The sequence below is a fragment of the Ceraceosorus guamensis genome (assembly GCF_003144195.1).
Source record: "Ceraceosorus guamensis strain MCA 4658 unplaced genomic scaffold IE81scaffold_5, whole genome shotgun sequence".
NCBI lineage: Eukaryota > Fungi > Basidiomycota > Exobasidiomycetes > Ceraceosorales > Ceraceosoraceae > Ceraceosorus > Ceraceosorus guamensis.
This window is the reverse complement of record NW_020290000.1, coordinates 312220-330036: the sequence shown is the minus strand read 5'-3', so window position 1 is coordinate 330036 and position 17817 is coordinate 312220. Positions and strand designations below refer to the sequence as shown.

At 55.6% G+C, this 17817-nt stretch overlaps 5 protein-coding genes across 5 annotated transcripts; 4 read left to right on the top strand and 1 right to left on the bottom strand.

Moving 5' to 3' along the window:
• Positions 1 to 310: 310 nt before the first annotated feature.
• IE81DRAFT_191304 (hypothetical protein) lies at positions 311 to 2694 on the top strand. Its single transcript, XM_025510799.1, has 2 exons — positions 311 to 1855; positions 1953 to 2694. Exons 1-2 carry the CDS (start codon positions 405 to 407, stop codon positions 2395 to 2397), a joined length of 1896 nt encoding a protein of 631 aa, XP_025372606.1. The 5' UTR covers positions 311 to 404; the 3' UTR covers positions 2398 to 2694.
• Positions 2695 to 5229: 2535 nt separating this feature from the next.
• Positions 5230 to 6480, top strand: IE81DRAFT_320205 (hypothetical protein). The gene is made up of 3 exons (XM_025512950.1): positions 5230 to 5496; positions 5643 to 5825; positions 6023 to 6480. The coding sequence occupies exons 1-3, from the start codon at positions 5294 to 5296 to the stop codon at positions 6060 to 6062; spliced, it is 426 nt and encodes a 141-aa protein (XP_025372605.1). The 5' UTR covers positions 5230 to 5293; the 3' UTR covers positions 6063 to 6480.
• On the bottom strand, positions 6281 to 7123 carry IE81DRAFT_320204 (hypothetical protein). Its single transcript, XM_025512949.1, has 2 exons — positions 6899 to 7123; positions 6281 to 6825 (listed from the first exon to the last, which is right to left on the bottom strand). Exon 2 carries the CDS (start codon positions 6753 to 6755, stop codon positions 6387 to 6389), a length of 369 nt encoding a protein of 122 aa, XP_025372604.1. The 5' UTR covers positions 6756 to 6825; positions 6899 to 7123; the 3' UTR covers positions 6281 to 6386.
• Positions 7124 to 10121: 2998 nt separating this feature from the next.
• IE81DRAFT_191195 (hypothetical protein) lies at positions 10122 to 10954 on the top strand. The gene is made up of 2 exons (XM_025510798.1): positions 10122 to 10276; positions 10537 to 10954. The coding sequence occupies exons 1-2, from the start codon at positions 10268 to 10270 to the stop codon at positions 10903 to 10905; spliced, it is 378 nt and encodes a 125-aa protein (XP_025372603.1). The 5' UTR covers positions 10122 to 10267; the 3' UTR covers positions 10906 to 10954.
• A 2848-nt stretch (positions 10955 to 13802) lies between these two features.
• IE81DRAFT_191135 (hypothetical protein) lies at positions 13803 to 15660 on the top strand. The gene is made up of 3 exons (XM_025510797.1): positions 13803 to 15155; positions 15250 to 15367; positions 15462 to 15660. Exons 1-3 carry the CDS (start codon positions 14259 to 14261, stop codon positions 15557 to 15559), a joined length of 1113 nt encoding a protein of 370 aa, XP_025372602.1. The 5' UTR covers positions 13803 to 14258; the 3' UTR covers positions 15560 to 15660.
• The last annotated feature ends 2157 nt before the right edge of the window (positions 15661 to 17817 follow it).

Here is a 17817-nt window from a genome sequence, read left to right as displayed (position 1 = left end):
CATGGTGAAGCGAGGTGCGTGCAGCTACGTAGGTGTGTGCTGCACTTGGGCGCACACACGCACAAGCTTCGATGTGCGTACATTTACACTCGTGACTATCCACTCACGACTTGCAACCCTTATGCTGCAACATTCCCGTCCATTCTCTCGTAGAGTGCGTGGGCTAATGCTAAGTCTCGGGCCGCTACAAGCCCCGTGATTATGGCGGCGCTTCATTCGTCCTCAGCTGGCTTTTGAGCTCACACCTGCCAGCAACAGGAGATGCTAGTACCACAGGCCACATCCACATCTCAAAATAGCGCTCAGAGCCTCATACTACTAATTACGCAGATGGTTCGCATATCCAGCAAAGGCTAGCGGTGGATTACACGAGGTCAACGGATTCCAAACATTCGTACTGAGCCATGTCGCTGCCGGTGGAGCTGATTCTGCAGTCGGCAAGATTAGCTTGCTTGGCTCGCGAGTCGACTTTAGAGCACGTCAGGCTAGACTACACCACCCACGTCAATCTTCTGAGAGTCAACAAGCTCCTCTACAATCAGTTGGTGCCCTTCTTGTATGCGCACATTCGAATTGGGAAGCATCCTACACTCTTTGCGCTTCACAGAACACTGAGTCAACGTCCTCTACTCGGCCACTTTGTCCGATCTCTATGCCTCACACCCGCATCTCAAGCATCCTCTGAGCTAGCGCCCCATGGCGCAGGAAGGCCGCTTCCTCGCCATTGGGAGGATTGGCTGATCGAAGAAGGCGTCGAGTGGATGCCGCATGGGCGGCTTCCGTCTCCAGAAGGAGGTGCGCAATCCAAAGCGCTGGAAGCAGCCATATCCTGGACTGTCTCTACCCGCAAGGGGCTCTCTCGCGGTGCGCATAGGGACATGACACTAATGGAGGAGCTCGCGATCGCTCCTAACGTAGTCTTGCCGGGGATGCCGGATCTGCCGGATCTGCCGCCGCGATCACCACCGCTGCCTATCCATGAGAGGCCTTTCATCGACTTGGATGCGGCAGTCCTCGACATGGAATTCGTTCAAATAGGGGTGGCGTGGTGCTTCACTTGTCTCGACACTGGACTCTTGATGCCGCTGAGCTATGAAGATGCCGAGAGGCGGTCACCATCGGTCGAGGTGTCCAAACCTCCGTCTGGTCATCTAGCTGCATTAGAATTCATTGGCGCCGGCACATGGGGCGCCGAGTACGAGCATTGCGCGGAAAAGGTAGCAAAGGAAGTGCGCCAGGCACCGGATCATGGTGGAGAAGTTTGCTCTCCGGCGATCAGATCACTGGAAAGTATGCACGGGCTTCCCCTGAGAAGGGTATGCCACGCAATCGCCAACAAGCTGCAATCGTTAGACTACACCGGCGTCAATTCCCAATTGAGCGCAAAGAGAGACGCTTGGGCCAAGGCGTGGCGTTCGCGTCCTTTGCGGGACGATGACATCTGCTCACCGTCGATATTTGCTCGAAGTGGCTGCCTCAAACTGCTATTCCCTACGGGCGGGATAGAGAGCAACGCTTTACCAGATTACGAGGCGGAACTCAACGACGATGATTCGGACGCTGAGCACGACCAAGCAGGGAATCCACATCAGCCAGAAGATGAGGATTTCGACCTCGAGCAAGTGCCACACTTCCTCCTCCAACAAGATGGAGGACCGGACACGCCTTCAAGCCGCGCGCTGTTCGGAAGGAGGCCGCACTATCTCGCCAGTGACGAGGAGCCGACGCTGGGCTCCATCATCACGGTCATCCAGTCCTTGCTGTCCATGATGCCCGAACTTGTCGCCCTGAAATTGTCCTCCTATCTTGAACGTGTCGTCGGGGGACGCGATTCTCGTCGACTGTGGCCAAAGTTGTGAGGTGTACCCGCTGGGGTCTGAACCGCGGCGCCCGTGTTCACTCGCGGATGCAACGCTACTGACGCACTGTCTTGCCTTCTATCGACGTGCCAGGGAGCACTTGCATCTGGGCCCACCTCCCACCTATTGGAGCAGTCCACTGCACCTCGGAGTAGGCGCGTTCCCCAAACTTCACTCCTTGTCCATTTCTGGCTGTCTGCTGTTCGATGCTGAGGTGCAGACGATCTCAGGCACACGATTTGCGGATGCTATGCCGCGGTTAAAGAACTTTACCTGGCGACTTTGGCTGGATGCGTTTGGGGCTGGCCCGCTTCTGAACGGGGTACGCACCCTCAAAGGGGTCTTGGAAGGACCGAAGAAGCTTAATGTACATGCACACCTGCACCCACACGATGTCGAAGCCGTGCGAGAGGACGACATTCGCAACCACTCTGATCTGACGCTCGAGACTGCGGCCAATGACGTGGAAAGCAATGTTGCTGCTTTGGACGAAGAATGGCTCCGCTGCTTGCGAGGGATCGGGCCCTCGGTCGTGTAAAGGGCAGTCTACACTCGACGGGGCATCAAGGCACAAGAAGCGGCCACCAGTACGAGCACTTGTCGTGCCAAAGGCTGGCGAGCACTTTGGTCATGGATCAGACGTTGGTGGTGCCCGCTTCGCGCAGCGTCGTGCAATTCTCTTGCTGCGGGCCCTCAGCAGCACAGGCAAGTCACATTTCGCATCTACAAAAAAGGATGGAGCCGAGCTCAGTGCTACCAAACCGCTGAGGCTTAATTAAAACCAAACGGCCAACATGACTCCGACTCAAGGATAAGCCCGGAGGGCTAGCTCATCAGATCCGTCCTGTATTCGACACGACGTTCGCCTTAGCATCAATGTCACGGCTTCTCGGTACACATTCGACAGGCATGCCGCGAGACTGGCTTTATCCAAGCGAGATGGCAAGCTGATCAAATTCGTTGCCCCTTTCTTGCGTTGAGCAGCGTCTCTCTCAAGCAGGAGTGCGACCATCACACGTTGGTTCATTCAATTTGGCCGCATTGCTTGCATGACTCGAGCCAGGGGTCAACGCACATGCCAGACGTACTGTAGCGCCTCGTGCGCCTACACAACAACTCACGCATCGGTCGATGATCTCCTGTCAGAGGTGCTTCCGCGCGGACCCGGTTGCATCGATGGACATCAGTCAAATACTGGTGGAAGCTACCTGTGAGAGGCCCTGCGGTGTGATGTTCAAATCACTCAATTGCTCCCCGGCTCCGCGGAGCACAGCCTCGACGTCTTCCAACGCGGCTGCGAGTGTGTTGGCGATCGGCCGGTGGAAATCGATGTGAGCTTACCACTCTAGTCGCGGGAACGAATTCGTCGCAAGCACAATCGAGTTGGGTCGAGACGAGCCGAATGTGCATGCTAAAATGCAAGCAAGTAGGTTCTGAGTTCTGAGAGCCGCACGCCACGCATCGCCGTCAGACAACTCTGATCAACATTTGAGTCTCCCATGAGACAAAGGGAAGAAAAATTTTCACCTTCCAATCTTGAGTCACAATCACGAATCACGAATGAGATTTTTTTCCATCACGACGCCCCGTCTAGTCCAAAAAAAAACAAAAGCATTTTACACACAGAAGTTCGTTGACTGAAGGGATGTATATGGCTTGATGTGGCTTAATTGTACACGCTGCTCGTTCGCATTCGTGACCGTCTGCTGCTCGCTCAAGATTTCGTCTCTGCTGTTCGAGCGCTGTGTATCATCACGGCATCCAGATGCTCTTGGCCCATGGTGCTGTCTCGGTCTGCGTGAGCTGCCCGCCACGACCGTAATTGTATGCCGAGACAGAGTGCACTACAACGAGCTTGAGGGCAGGGATTCGCTAATGTCTAGTAAATGCGTATCAAAGGAGCGCTCGATGGGTGCATGAGTATCAGCCAGCCCATGACGCTTCTGCGTGATATTCTCACGTCCCATTTTGATTGGATATAGCGACAGATAGACCTGCGGCGGTGATGGGCATCCGACGGAAGGCACTTGTGACCGAGAGAGTTTGACTCACGACTGCATGTATATATGGATCATGACGCGCGACAGATGTCAGAGATTGTGCTTGCCTTACATGCTGCTCGTGTCAGCACTTGTGACCGAACGACGTGCGAAGTCGCAAGCAAGTAAGGAATCACAATGAGGCGGGCTGTCGCAATTGATGCCTATCAATGAATGAGACATGAAGTGACTGTCGCACTCACGCACCTGCTGGCTGCGCCATTGCAGCGCGACCTGACCAGCAGCATCAAGTAAGCGGCAAACCAGTCTTCTGAGGCTCATTTGTGCAAACGACGTGCGGCGGTCAAGAAAGGCTCAATTCTCTGCACAGGGGCGACCCGAGGTGCCTATAGTCGAATTGCGTCTGAAATGTGTCTGCTCGCGCCTGCAGTCGACAGCCAAAAGGAGGTCCAATTAAGCTGAGGCCGACGAAATCTTCACACTTGGCCGAGACTTGCCCCCCTTCGCACTTGCCCGCCACGATTAAGATAGCCACACGCTCCGGCTTGCGTGTGTACAACTCAGCACGCCATCGAACGCGCAGTCTTTCTGCATCCAATCTCTAGGGCAATATAACACCACTCAGCGCTGTGACTCACCACTCAGCGCTGTGACTCACCACTCTCACACAATCGTGTAGTGGTGACTGAGTGATTGCGCTCATCACGTCCCCGCACGGTCACCTTTCGCTCAGCAGTAGCGACACCCCCAAAGTCACTTCGTCTCGATCGCGATTCGATCGCAACACTTTTCCCACCGACCCCACAACAACTCGTCCACCTCGTCATCTTATTCTTCCCGCACCTATCGTTGCCGCTGGCCGCGCGTCAGATTGAAAGGAGAGACTCTCCGCGGAGCCGCAGCGACACAGAGTGCTTAGCCACCTCTACAGCATTGTCGTGACCTCCTTCTTGATCTGTGACGATCAATCGCGAGCCTTGGCTGGTGGCATCCAGCAGTCACGAGTCGATCAGCAATCTTGCGCCTCACTCTGGCTATCTCAGTCGTGAGTTGTTGTTGTGGAGCTGCAGAACGTGTAGCGCACGACCGGACTCCGGCTCCAAAGGACCGAGCTTGCCGCAACGTACCGCGTCCCTTGCTCGATCGCACACCCTCTCACCTCAAAGCACGGCGGCAGCAGCAGCACATCTCGCGTTCACTTGCAGCAGCAGCAGCAGCAGCAGCAGCCAACTTCGGCGCAGGAACGCACAGCAGCTGCTGCGCAACACCCGCCGCACCGCCCGCAATCGCAGCGGCGGGGCCTAGCTGCTGCTGCTGGACAAATTAAGCTCGGGTGGAGGGACGCCGTCAGTTGGTGCACAGGCCAAGAGGGAGAAGTTGTGCGCGTACATAAAGCAGCGTCCAACATCGGCAAAAGTCAAAAGAGCTGCAAGAATGTCAATCCGTTTCCAGATCCCAAAGACGATCAGCAGGTATCTCGACATTACAAAGAAGAGGTGCAAGTCGGTCAAGACTACCTTTGTCAGCAGACTACCCAACCGATCCGCCTCCACTGCGGCTTCGACCACCGCGAAACCCCCCATCAAGGAGACCAACCGCGTTGCTACTGCTTCCAACGAGATGAAGCCTTACATTGTGTGAGTTGCATGCGACGTCATTGCCCAGCCAAGCCGCTCTTTTGCAGGAGATGGATCTGCTGTTGCAGCTCTGTCCGCTACGCATCGTGTCGCATCGTGTGGCTCAAAGCTGAATGCTAGCTCTTCCTTGCTGCCACACCCTCTAGCATCTACAAGCAAGGAGCTCCAGACTCCGAAATCGACGCAGAGATTGCGCGCGTTCAAAAGGCGGGAGGCAAGCTCAAGCAGCGCTACGACAGCCCCATCATGAGGGGCTTTGCTGCCGTCATGCCCGAGAACTTTGCTCAAGGCCTGACCACCAAGAGTCTGGCTGGAGGCGATGCTCAAATGTGAGTTGGAAAGGGAAATGGGTGCTCCTTGGGAGCAGTGCAGACGGACCTTCTTTGGCATCGAGAGCGTGGCAAGCGGTTCACCAGAAGCTGCTTTTGCTAGCAAGCTGAAGCTGCGATGGCCTCGTCAGTTGGGCAAGACGTCTCGCTTGCTGTTCCAAGACTGACAATTCGAGTGGCCCACCTCACCGTTACAGCGAGTACGTCGAGCCCGACTCTGAGGTGCACACTCAGTGACCGAGTCCATGCAGGCCTGCGTTGTAGCGACAAGGATTGACTGCATACCATCTCACCACCAGCCAGCCTCAGCATCTGCCGCCAAGCAGGGTGATGGCCTGCAAGATCAAGAGTTCGCGGCCTTTACAACTCAGATGCAACACTTTCTCGACCCGCGTGATCACAAATTCTATGCCTCACCATTGACCCAGAAATGCTCACATCCGCAAATGTGAATCAACGTGTATAACAATCACTCTGTCCAGTGTGCTTGGGTAGTCATGCGTGATGCTGATTGCTAGCTGCAAGAAGACAATATTGAGAATGCCTCTCTCTCTCTCCTGCTCATCGTCTCTTGCCCTTCTTTCCCTTCTTTGACTTGGCTTGCTCCTCCTCGCTCTCCCCTCTCTTCTCCCTCTCCTCACGCTCCATCTTCCTTCTCACCTCATCCTGAGCAGCAGTGATCTCCTCCGCGCTCACTTCTTCGCCTGCCCTGATCCTAGCCACAATGTGCGCGGGCACGGGTATACGAGCCACGTTGGTCGTGAAGCCTGGTGCACCTCTGCCCAATCCGGTCGAAGGGTCGTACTTGCCAGTGTAGGGCTTTCTGCCGCCGCTCGAGCCTCCTTTGAGGTACGGCCTGATGACGAGGTATATCAAGGCGGGCGGTAGCAGGAGCAGACCTGCAAAGAGAATCGTTCCCGAGTCCACCATGACTGACTGGCCTTCAGACGGCAAAAGACGAGTGTAGATGGAGAAAAAGCGACGAGATGATTTCGCAGTGCTTCATGATGGATGCGCGGCGGTCAGAATGATCAGGAGATGATGGCTCACCGCTACAGCTGACTCTGGCTCACCTACAAGGGCAGTTCGGTGCTGTCAATCGGGTGCTGAGCTGAGGCCACCGGGCGGAGAAAGATGTAGCAATTTAGTGGCCGACCTTTTCGGTCCTCTGCAGGTGCAGCGTGATTGACGGTTGTGCGTGCCTGGACCTCGATGGTCGAGTATGCTGGATATAGTGATAGAAGATGATGAATGATGGTTGTCTTGCGCGTATGCTTGCGGATGAATGCCACGGAGCGGTGCAAGTAATCACAATCAAGAATCAAGAATCGACGCGCTAACAGAGATGCTGGTCCGTGTGGTTCGTGTCGGAGTCGGAGAATGTAGAGTCACGTGATCGCGCCTCCAAGCGCATGAACTCAAAAGAGGTGCCACTTCGGATCCTGCTGTCCCGCCATTCACATTGATTCACGATTCACGATTGAATGTTCTTACATCCACAACTTTGAATGAGTGGTGACACTTGGACCAAGCTGTAAGCGATTCGAGTGAAGCCTGGTCTGAGTCGAAGGACGCAAGACCGATGATCCAGCATGCAGGACCAGCTGAAGTGGAAAAATGACAGCAACACTCGACTCTGCCATCCATCGTACAAGCCACGGCGTGGTGCTCATGCTTTCAAGCTCATCTTCCTCAGTCTACTAGTGAATATGGTCCATTCCATTCAGCTACTCCGCCATTCGTGTTTTGTCGGATGTTCCTACACTCCGAGGCTCGCGACGGTGAGGGAGCAGAATTGAGACACCGAGGTGGACCGCCCGGTACGCTTATTCAGCTACCTCTTGTTGGCTGCAGCGAGTCGAGCCGAGCCAGCGCGCCTTGCCGTCTGCGCACACGCTCGGCCAATTGGGAGAAGGGAACCACGAAAGCAGGTGTTTGATCGTCTGCCCAAGTATCGACTTGGGGTCAGGAAAATTCCATTGCGCCCGGAGCTCGACCTTGCTGTGCACCGCCGGTCTGTTCGTTGCTCCAATCCTATGCACGAACATCAGGACTTGGCGAGAGCGTGCTCGGGCGTCCAGCGTAATGTGTTTGTGGGCATTCAAGCAAGCAAGCCTGTATTCCACGCATTCGTCTGACGCTAGAATCCAAGTGTGCCCTCGATGCATACAACCCCTTGCCTTCTAGAAGGGTGGCTACTCCGCTATGCTTGCCGTTCGCAACTTGCCCCCAAATCAGTCGTCTGCTGCTGCCAACTGTCGACGTCCTCGAGCTCACGAAAGGGTTACATGCGTGACTGTGGCCCACCTTGCATTCGACAAATCCTAAGCGAAGGTCTATGCGGGCGACATTGCAGCCCTCACGCGCTTAGCCGAGATGTTCTCATTGCCCTTTCCCTTCTCGTCTCGCTTAGCATGAGCGGGCTCGATGCAGACGCCTCGCTTAGCGAGCCCGGTATCGCAACGCACTCCGAGAGCAATTCCGGCCCACTCCGTAGTGATGCCTTGGCGGCTGTTGATGTCTGAGGCAGCAGAGTGGCAACGAGAGCCACATTGAATCGAGAGCGTTGCGTGATTCTGATCGAGGTCAGGCACTGCTGATTGAAAAGAGCTTTGCGAGGGCGTGTATGGCCCTCCTTCCGACAATGCGATCCATGTTGATAGATTCATGATCGAGGTCGTCCAGGTCGTGCATCAGCGGGCCAGAGTACGTAGCCACCTGCGACTACCGCCAGGCTTTCTCGAGCTCGAGGTATTCACGATTGACAATCATAGCTGAGACTGCACGACGTGGCTGCACTGTCAGCTTACAGAACCATTGAACTCCGCTGCGCAATGACCACTGCAATCAAAAATCTTTGCTATACATCCACGCGCGGAGCCTTTGCTGCTCGTACAAATTCGCAGAGAGCTCCCAAATTTGCATGGGTAAAAATAGGGTCCCATTGCTGCGAAGCAGTCACAACTGGATCGCGAGGTTTTATGGGTTCGAGAGCGGGAAGAGGTAAGATCCTTCCAGTCTCAACGGTCAAGAGTCGTGGGTGTAGCGAGCGCAATGACTATAGCAGAGATCAAAGGGGCTTTGGGCTTGGTTCAAGGTGGGGCACGGATCGAATGTGAACCGTGAACGTCGTTGCACTCGCCCCGTGCCTGCTGTCAGTGACAAACTTTGCAGCCGCGGAGCAGCCGGAACTCACGGTTCAGATTAATGCCTGCTGCTGCTGCTGCTGCGTCGCAGCTAGGAACACGCTTGCGCGCGCGCGCGTGTCGCATATGCAATCGTGAATCCGCTCTGATACGGATGATGATGGTAGGTACCTACCGCATATGCAACGCTATCCAATTGGTGCAGTGCGCCGCGCTTAGTTGACACTCTGCGGTGACACCGCTTCGGCCCAACCGTGCGTACGTGAAGCTAGCGTTATTCGCAAGCAAGAGTTTGAGCAAGTGGGGCTCGTAGACTGTATCGCGTTCCTGATGGCCAGCAGATCCGCTGGGTTCGATCTTTGGATTCGATCGGTGCCTGCTGGCTGCATGATTGGGGAGGGGGGAAGCAGGAGGTGCGCAGTAGGCAAAGCTGCTACAGTCCGCGATCGAGTGCCCTTGTGGGATTCAGGGGCTTCAGATGCAAGAGAAGAGGATGCGAGCGAATGAGTCCGGTAGTCGTGATGTACGAGACGAGTTCGGAGTGCGCTTCGCGATGCGGCTGTTGGCACAAGTGGACTCCGCGCCTGCTGATCAGATGCCAAGCAGCAAGCAGGCTTTCTTCTCGATCCGTGATGCACCGGGCGTTTTGCAGCGGAGCGCGGATGATTTTGTGCGAGTGACGGAGATTCGTACCCTCCGTTGCCCTCGCGGTTCTCGAAATCTCATGACTAACTTTAGCGGTATGCCAATCTTGAGAAATGAACACGGCCCACCTCGTGACCAGCTCAAGCCTCGTGACTTGCGCCAGACGTCACTCCAGCAAAGTTCGCCTGTTGCTTCGTGCCCTCAGCACACACAACAGTACAGTACTCACCCGACTCGTCATGATGACGACTACTACTACTACTACGCCGTCTCCTCCTCCTGCTACCACTACTGCTGCTCTTATCACTACCCTTATTATTACTGCCCACTGCTAATCCAGTACCACTGCTATCGCTAGTGGTAATTGTAGGTCCGTGGCTCGGCCGCAGGAGACCAGACGGTCCAACTTGACAAGCTCTCTTGGGGTTGTGCCGCAAGGAAGTTCGAGATCGCGAGGCCCGCTGCTGCAATCACGAATCAGGAAGCATAGAGGCTCGGTAGCGCCCATACACGTCGCCTTCACGCCTGCTCGCCTACAAAATGGTGCAGGAGACGTGAATAGTGAATACTCACGACTGACGTGATCGGAGAGCGCCGAAATGCTGTAGACGTCGTCTTCGCTTGCGCGGTGTGCTCTCTCTCCATCGTAGCATGGCGCCAGCAGGGCGCGCAACGACCAATGCCGCATGACGGGTAAGGAAGGTCGGAAAGCGAGCTCGATCAGCGGTCACCAATCATCACAAATTTTAGCTGCACGCTCTCCTCGGCTCGACTGATTGCCGCTGCACGACGCTGATGGGAAATCAAAGAAATCAATCCGCTCACGCCCATGCAGCTCTCGACATGCGGCACGTTGCCTGAGGTGCTGCCGTTTGTGTGGCTGTCCGTCTACGGCAGATGCCCTGCTGGTGTAGAACCAGTTTCAAGCCAAAGGTGTCGCAAAGCGATGTGCTTTGTGCGTAGCGCGCATGCACGGATGCACCGCTTGCTGCATCCGTGCTTCACGATTGTCGCGAAAGTCGCACGAGCCTTGCCATGCATCACATACCTGCATTGTGATTCTTTATTTTGATTGTTACCGCTTCGATGGACGAGGGCGAGAGGCTGGCTCAGTATCCCTGATTTTGTATCTGCATGGGTTCGGGGCCGCGATGAGGCTGCAGCTGTCGAGCGGGGCAAAAAGCACGTCAGCGAGCATGTCGCTCATGTGTAGCTTGTATACTTGCATTGTACCTCTTAACGCTTCGACCAGAGGGCTGCACGCGGGTCCGCCACTTCACAAGGCGTGAAGTCCTTCAAAGGTTGCTTGCTGGCCAAAAGCTCAGAGGCAGCACGACTGGACAAGCCCATCAGTCGATCTTTCGAGGAAGCGAAGGTGTTCTCACAATCATCGCGGGAAAGGAGAAAGAAGGATAGACGAGCGCCAACGTGAGCTCAGACCGGTCAAGGTACACTCTTGACTTACTTGCAGTGCATTCGCGCGCGGAGAGACAGGTTGACGGTCCTCCATGGGCGTACGCACAGCAGGTTTTGCCGACCGCGAGTAAATCTTGAATGTACCGACCAGATTGAGCTGCTGCTTATGATCAGCCGAGACTCTCTCTTTGCGCCTGCCAATGGTGAATATGGTGTGGCGATTCATCCTCGACTACAATTCAAGTCCAAGAGACGAGCAGGTGATCGCAAATGATGAACGGCACCTCACGAGTATATTCGCTAGACAGAGCGACGGGCCATGACGCGCAGCCGAGCAGCCGAGCAGCAAGGGCGCCTGCAGCTACCAATCAGAAATTATTGAGCAAGCCCGGCGGGCTACTCTTGGCTCCCCGCTTCCTTAGCGGCTGTTTACCGCATGGCCAATGTAGGTACATCTTTGCGTACTCGTAAATCTTGATGAGACTGTGCGAGAGTGTGGTGGATGATCAGAGTGCATGTGCGTGTCAGTAGTAGCAGTAGTGTATGCGCATGGAATCGCGTGGACCCACTGCGCGTGGATGTGAGTACACAACCGCAAGACTTTGACAGAAGCGGTGCCGGCAGATAACCCATAGAAGCGAGAGGGACTGGTCCTGTAAGCAGAAAGACTTCCCGGCTGTGACCTCCAACGGAAGACCGGACCAGCAGCGCGTGCTCGTTTGACTTCTCCTCTGGCCCGTGCCGCTCTGCCCCTCTCCTTATTTCCCCTCAGCTGGACAGGCCTGCCTGTTGCTGCATCCAGGAATTTCCATTAACAGACAGGCCTCAAAATGGTGCGCCGGGTGTTGCTGAAGCTGAAGCGAGCCGGGCCAAGCAGTGTCTGGCTTTGTGGCAGCAATGGTGGTAGTGAGGAGCAGTCAAGCCAATGGTGTTTCAGGCTCCAACATGCAGTCAACGCTCTCCACAGCGTTTGGCGGGAGCAGACGCGCATCTGCTCTTGTGCGGTCCAGCTTCAGCAAGTGCAGTCCATGCGCTGTAGCCAGATTGCGCAAATGCTGCTTCGACAGCTTGATGGACGAGAAGGGTTCGCTCAAAGCGCGTGTTCCCGATTGCCAACATGAGCTGTCGTGCTGAGCTGACTTGCCATGGACTCGTGCCGAATTTCGTGACTGATGATGCTATATAGCACTCCGTGACTCAATCTTGAAACAAGCTCATCAGACTTTCCTTTCAGGCGTCCCGAGCTCGGCTACCTATTTAAAGCTCGAGACTTGCGCATCTCCCTTTGCGGGACCTGCGCTATTCATGATTCATGCCAGCTAGCGCACGAGCATTCACGATGCTGTCTCGCCACCGTGGCTCTTGCCGGCGTCGAATCCCTTGCCGCCTACTGCGCTGTCCTGCTACCATCGACAATGTGAACTTTATCGCGGAAGCAAGAGCAAGTCCATGCTGAGCGACCTGACCATCTCAATGACACAACTCGCTATACGCGAGGCGGGGTTCAAATTCGCCCATCGGGCCGATGTCTGAGAAATACTCACGACTTACGACTGATGAGACTCTCAAGAGCCAGGTCCGCGAGTCCGACGGGCCAACAATCATGCAGTAGTAGTCAGTACAACACGGCATAACACCACTAACGCGCTTGACTTGGAGCGCTTCGGGCCTTAGCCTCAGCTCCCTTGGGATCGCGACTTTCTGTTCCTGTACCAGCTGGGACTGTCGATCACATCCGGTGCTTTCCTGATTGTATGCTCGAACTCAGCAGTGCCCCAGTCCCTTTCGCGTGTTGACAGCAGCAGCGACACGATCAGCCGCAACAGCAAGACGTGGTCGTGCTTTGCAAAGTCCGGTCGGGATGACTTGCAGCTGCAAAAGACCTGCCCGGCGTGCGTCTCAGCTGTCATGTCAAGCGGCGCTATTCTGATTGATGCAAATCGGGCTCCGCGAGCTCCCTTATAAGTTCCGCCCGCTGTCAGCTCCTTCCAGCTCAGCCCGTTGTCGCCCGCTGGCATAAGCGGTACCCGTACACGTTTGCGGTCGCCACGATTTGCTCTCAAACACCAAACAATCAGTCGGGCTTATTGGGCAAGCTGTCAACATAGGTTTCAGGCGGGCCCTTTACCCGTGTCGGATGTTCTACCTTTGCTGGCGACTTCGACGCTGCGTGTCTCATCTCGCCAACTCCATTCAACATAACGACTCGGTGTCACCAAGATCCCCGGTACTCACCCATTTGTTTCGTCGCGGATGTCCGCATTGACAGGCCTATCATGACCGCTTGGTGGGTTCCATCAACTCTGCCCCCACCTTTGCCCCGTGTTTCCGCGCTTCAAGACCTCGCACAAAGTACCTTGGTGGGCAGTACGCCGTCAGACAAGGGTCCGCCTGTTCCTGAGCAAGGACCTAGCACAGCCCGCCACACGTCGGCCATCACAAAGTCACCTACGTTTCCATCTGCAGAGCAAGTGGAGTATCCTCAGCCCACAAGTTCTTCTGATGCGGCATGGATCTATGAACACTACCAACAGCCCCGCATCTCACCTCCTTCGCCAGATGAAAAGCCCAAATCAATTGTAAAGAGCGAAGCACAGAAAGATCGAGTGCCAATAGCGTGTCTGCATTGTCGGAGCCGGTGAGTACGCGTGTTTGAGGCAAGAGTGGCAAGTCTACGTCGCTTTCGCTGGCTGGTAGTCTTGCTCCATGCCCACTCTCGTCGCGCTGAACATTGCTTCTCGCTCACATCTCTGTACGATCCCTACCCTTCGGTTGCAGCAAAGTTCGATGTGACGGTCAACAACCTTCGTGCGGACTCTGCACCCGAATAGGTCGTCCGTGCGTGTACTCAAAGGTGTCAGAAGAGGAGAATTTGAAGCTGCGAGCCCGAAAGCGAGCACTCAAGGAGAAACGTGCCCTGGAGCGGACGGGAAGACAGCGAGCTGACGCCAGATCAAAGGCTGGGCCCTCATCCCATTGGCTGTCTGGAGTCGCGCCCCCCACACCCTCGCGCAATCGCGCTTACACCACAAGTGGATCTTCGCGACCCGCTTGGCTTTCGCAAGAACCTCAGTCGCCAGCAAGGCCCGATAGCGCTGATGCGGCGACAGAGAGCGCATCACTTGCGCCACTATCGCCACAGGATTTCTCCTTGACACCTTCTGCGGGGCCTCAATGGCCGCGTCGTGCTTTTGCAAACGCGGTCGAGGGCCGACCGCTCATCGGTATGAATAATTCCTCTGCCGTAGCAGTCACCGACAAGGCCTCCAAGCTAGTCCCATCGCCCTCCCCTCGCATCGCTCAGCACACGAGCGCTGCTCCTGCGACATCCAGCATCAGTCACTGGCTACCACCTGGGCATCCGCTCAACGCAGGTGCACGACCGGCATCTAGCACCGAGGGAGTGCGAAGCGGACATACCGGCAAAATCGATAGAATGCCTTCGCACGAAGGGCACCTCTCTCGCCCAAGTGAGCCTCTTCCTTCAGCTCCGATGCAACGACCGCGACCTGGTCCTGACTTGCAGCCAGTCTCGGCCGGGGGTTACTGGGCGCCTATCACCACGCCGAACGACAACCTGGACCAACATAAGGGTTCCAGCGCTTCTCAGAGCACGGCAGCAGGGTCTGCGATGGGTGCCCACGACTTCGGCCGGAGCTTGAGGCAACGCGAAGAGATCAGTCGCGCGGATGCACGGCGACATCAGACGCACCGAGGCCTGCAGCAACCGTCCCGGGGTGGGGCATTTATGAGGGTGCCAAATGAGCGGGAGGAGGCGGAAATGTCACCTAGCAATCAGATGTACCTCCCCTGGGGACCGCCTTGGGACACGAGAAGTTCAGGGATACCACTCAGCTCTTGGCCGTCTAGCTCTCATCCAAGTCAGCTACATCATGAATTTTCCCGACCCCCTTTGCACGGGCGCAGCCAGGCCTCTCACGCGCCTCTGCGAAGCCTACCAGCCTTGGATGGGACTCAAAGCTGGGACCACATTGCTTCTCCGGCCTCAGCATTCACGGGTGTGTCCGGACCTCAGGCATCTCCAGGCACCATCATGAGCTACTACATGCCCATGGAGGCCCCGCCAGGTCCGGAGGGCGAATATGTGGCGCGAATGAGAGCGGTGAGTGATGCGGCTCGTAGCATTGGAGCTCGTCCGTTTGCGACTTGGGTAGAAGAGTCTTTGCCTCAGGCTGAATGTGAGATCTCCGGCACAGAATACCATGTACCGACGTCCTCAGGTAGAGCACGATATGCTTCGTGCAGGGCGCTCCGCACAAGTCGCAGGCACGCCTTATCAACCCAATCCGATTTCGTCGGAGCACATGTCGCCTGGTAAGTCTCGTGTTGCGCCGTCATCGGCTGGGGCGATGAACATCGCTGACCTTGGATCTTTCTTGCGCTTCATTGCGTCTGGCGGTGATCGAAGCCGTCATACCGCCCAGCACGTCCTCTTCAGAAAGGGGTCAAGAGGTCCGCTACTACTGGGTACCGGTTTCAGATCCCGACGGCCCGCCTGCCACATGAAATCACCTTCCCTGCGCGGCTACCCACTCGCCACTCGTGATTACAGCTGTGAACCACGTAGACTCAGCTGGTGACGCTAGCTGTGCTACGCCATCGCGCGTCGCGGTATGCCAACACACACAGTCTCCATTCCCGCTGCGACCCCGAATCCTTGCACTCTCCCTCTGTACTCTCAAAATCTTTGCATCCTCTTCGACGGACCTACTCCGCACAACCTCCTCTCTCGCATTTCGGCATCTTCTTGTTGAGTACGACGCGCCTTCCCGACCCTCTGGTCTCCCTCTTCGCAACCCCTCCTTGTATCTCGCACGCAATGTTACATCTTTCAGGCCGCGAAGTGAGGCGTCTGCGTCTGCGTGAGCTTGCTGCGGAACTGAGAGATTTCATGAACGAAGCCCTTGTCTTGATTGGGATGCCGATATGTAAAAAGCAAGCGCCGCGCGACACAATCTTATGAGCTTGTCGTTGGATCAAGCCGGGGCAAGAGTGCGAGTGATGACGAGCCGCGTCGGAGATCGCAGCGGTAATAATGGAGTCTGGTTCTGAGACCGCTCCCCCTCGGCCTCGAGTAGATGGAGCCGCAGCCCCCACCGCGGCGTTTTCACATACGCACCTTGCACGTATACACTCCTCAGCGCGATGCAGACACAACACAACCGGATCGGAAACGACTTCTCACAGCAGTCACAGTAGGGGCTACGCAGCTCGAGGTGGACCCGGGTTTGGGCACACCTTTCGGATTGCAAACTTTTGTGAATCCCTTTTATCCTTTTTTTTTTTTTTTTTTTTTTTTTTTTTTTTTTTTTTTTTTTTTCTCTTCTTTTTCGCAGCTCGGATTTGCCCAGTCGGTGTTTTCGCAAGTGCAGCAGACGCGTACCTACGCAAGCTCGAGGAAAGATCGTTAACATCGTTAAGATCGGTCCAGCTAGGAGGTGCGATGCGTCTTTGTCGATGCCGATGGGAAAAAATGTTCGGCAGCGCCAGGTCGTGGATCGTGGTGGAACGGGTCACCACGCGTGGCTGCATAGACGCACACAACAACATTCATGTGATTGAAGCACGATGTGCTCGCTCATCTTGTTCGCATGACCATGCGTGCCCATGATGTAAATGACGAATAGGCAAGGCGCTGAGATGCTCGCTCACCCGCAAGTCACATGAGTTTCAGTCCGCTGCAAACGTCAAGCGCTGCTTTATCATGACGAGGAACCTGTGAATGCATGATTTGCCATGAGCACCGCGAGAGCAGTGTGTATAGATCTTTCTGTCTTGTGAGTACGGTCAATGGGAGGCAACACGATGGGAAGAGCTAAATCCGAGATTCGCGAAAGAAGACTTATTAAAACTTTTTGTAATCGTGAGTGTTGACCAGCTTCCTCACGTGATGGTCGTTTCGTGATGGAATTTGATTTGCGACTCTCGTGATTCTTCTCTGGTGTGCCGGCCAGTCGGGGAAGTGGTGCCCCCGCGCGCAGGGGGTTGAAGGGCGGTCGATTTCACGTTTAGCGCCTTGCCAAGACTTCTGAAGAGATTCGACTCGCATCAGCCAGCATATCGCAGCAGCAGCATGCACGCGCTTGCGGTCTCTTGGAATGTGAGGACCACGCCTTGCATGCACGCTGTCAGCCTTTGCTGTCCGCCTGTCATGGCCATTTCCAGCAGCGGGGATGAGGTGGAAAGCTCTATGGCAATTTCACTTCGATGCTGAAGGGTCGTCGTACGCGTATGCCACTCTGCGTTGCAGCAGCAGAATTTCATTGTGAGAGTCGTGAGGAGTAAGGTGTTCCAGCAGCAGCTGCAGGACACCAATTGAGAACAGGTCATCGCGTGCATGGATCACGATGTAACGCGAGGGCTCGATTGATCTTAGATTTACATTTTGACAGCAGTTCGGGTGAGTGTTTCGGCAAGACACTGGGCGTGTGCCTGGCCTAGCTTGCAACAGCATGAGGGTGGGGCCCAAAATACTCATGCAATCGTGAATGAGCGCTTTGCGTCCCAGCAGTCATGCACGAGCACAGCAGCTGATGCATGGATATGTGTGAGAGCTGCGCCAAGCATTTTGGCTGCAGCGTAATCTTCCCTAGCTTTGCGCACAAGCAAGTTCTGACGAGTTCGCGCCAGGCTCCGGCCGCGTATGTGCCTCTCCGTTCGCGCATGCATGGGCCCAGTATCTTTCACATCTCACACAACGCGCGGCGCAAAGTCGTTTTCGATCGACCCAGCAGCAAGCCGCAATAAGTATTCAATTCGTTCGC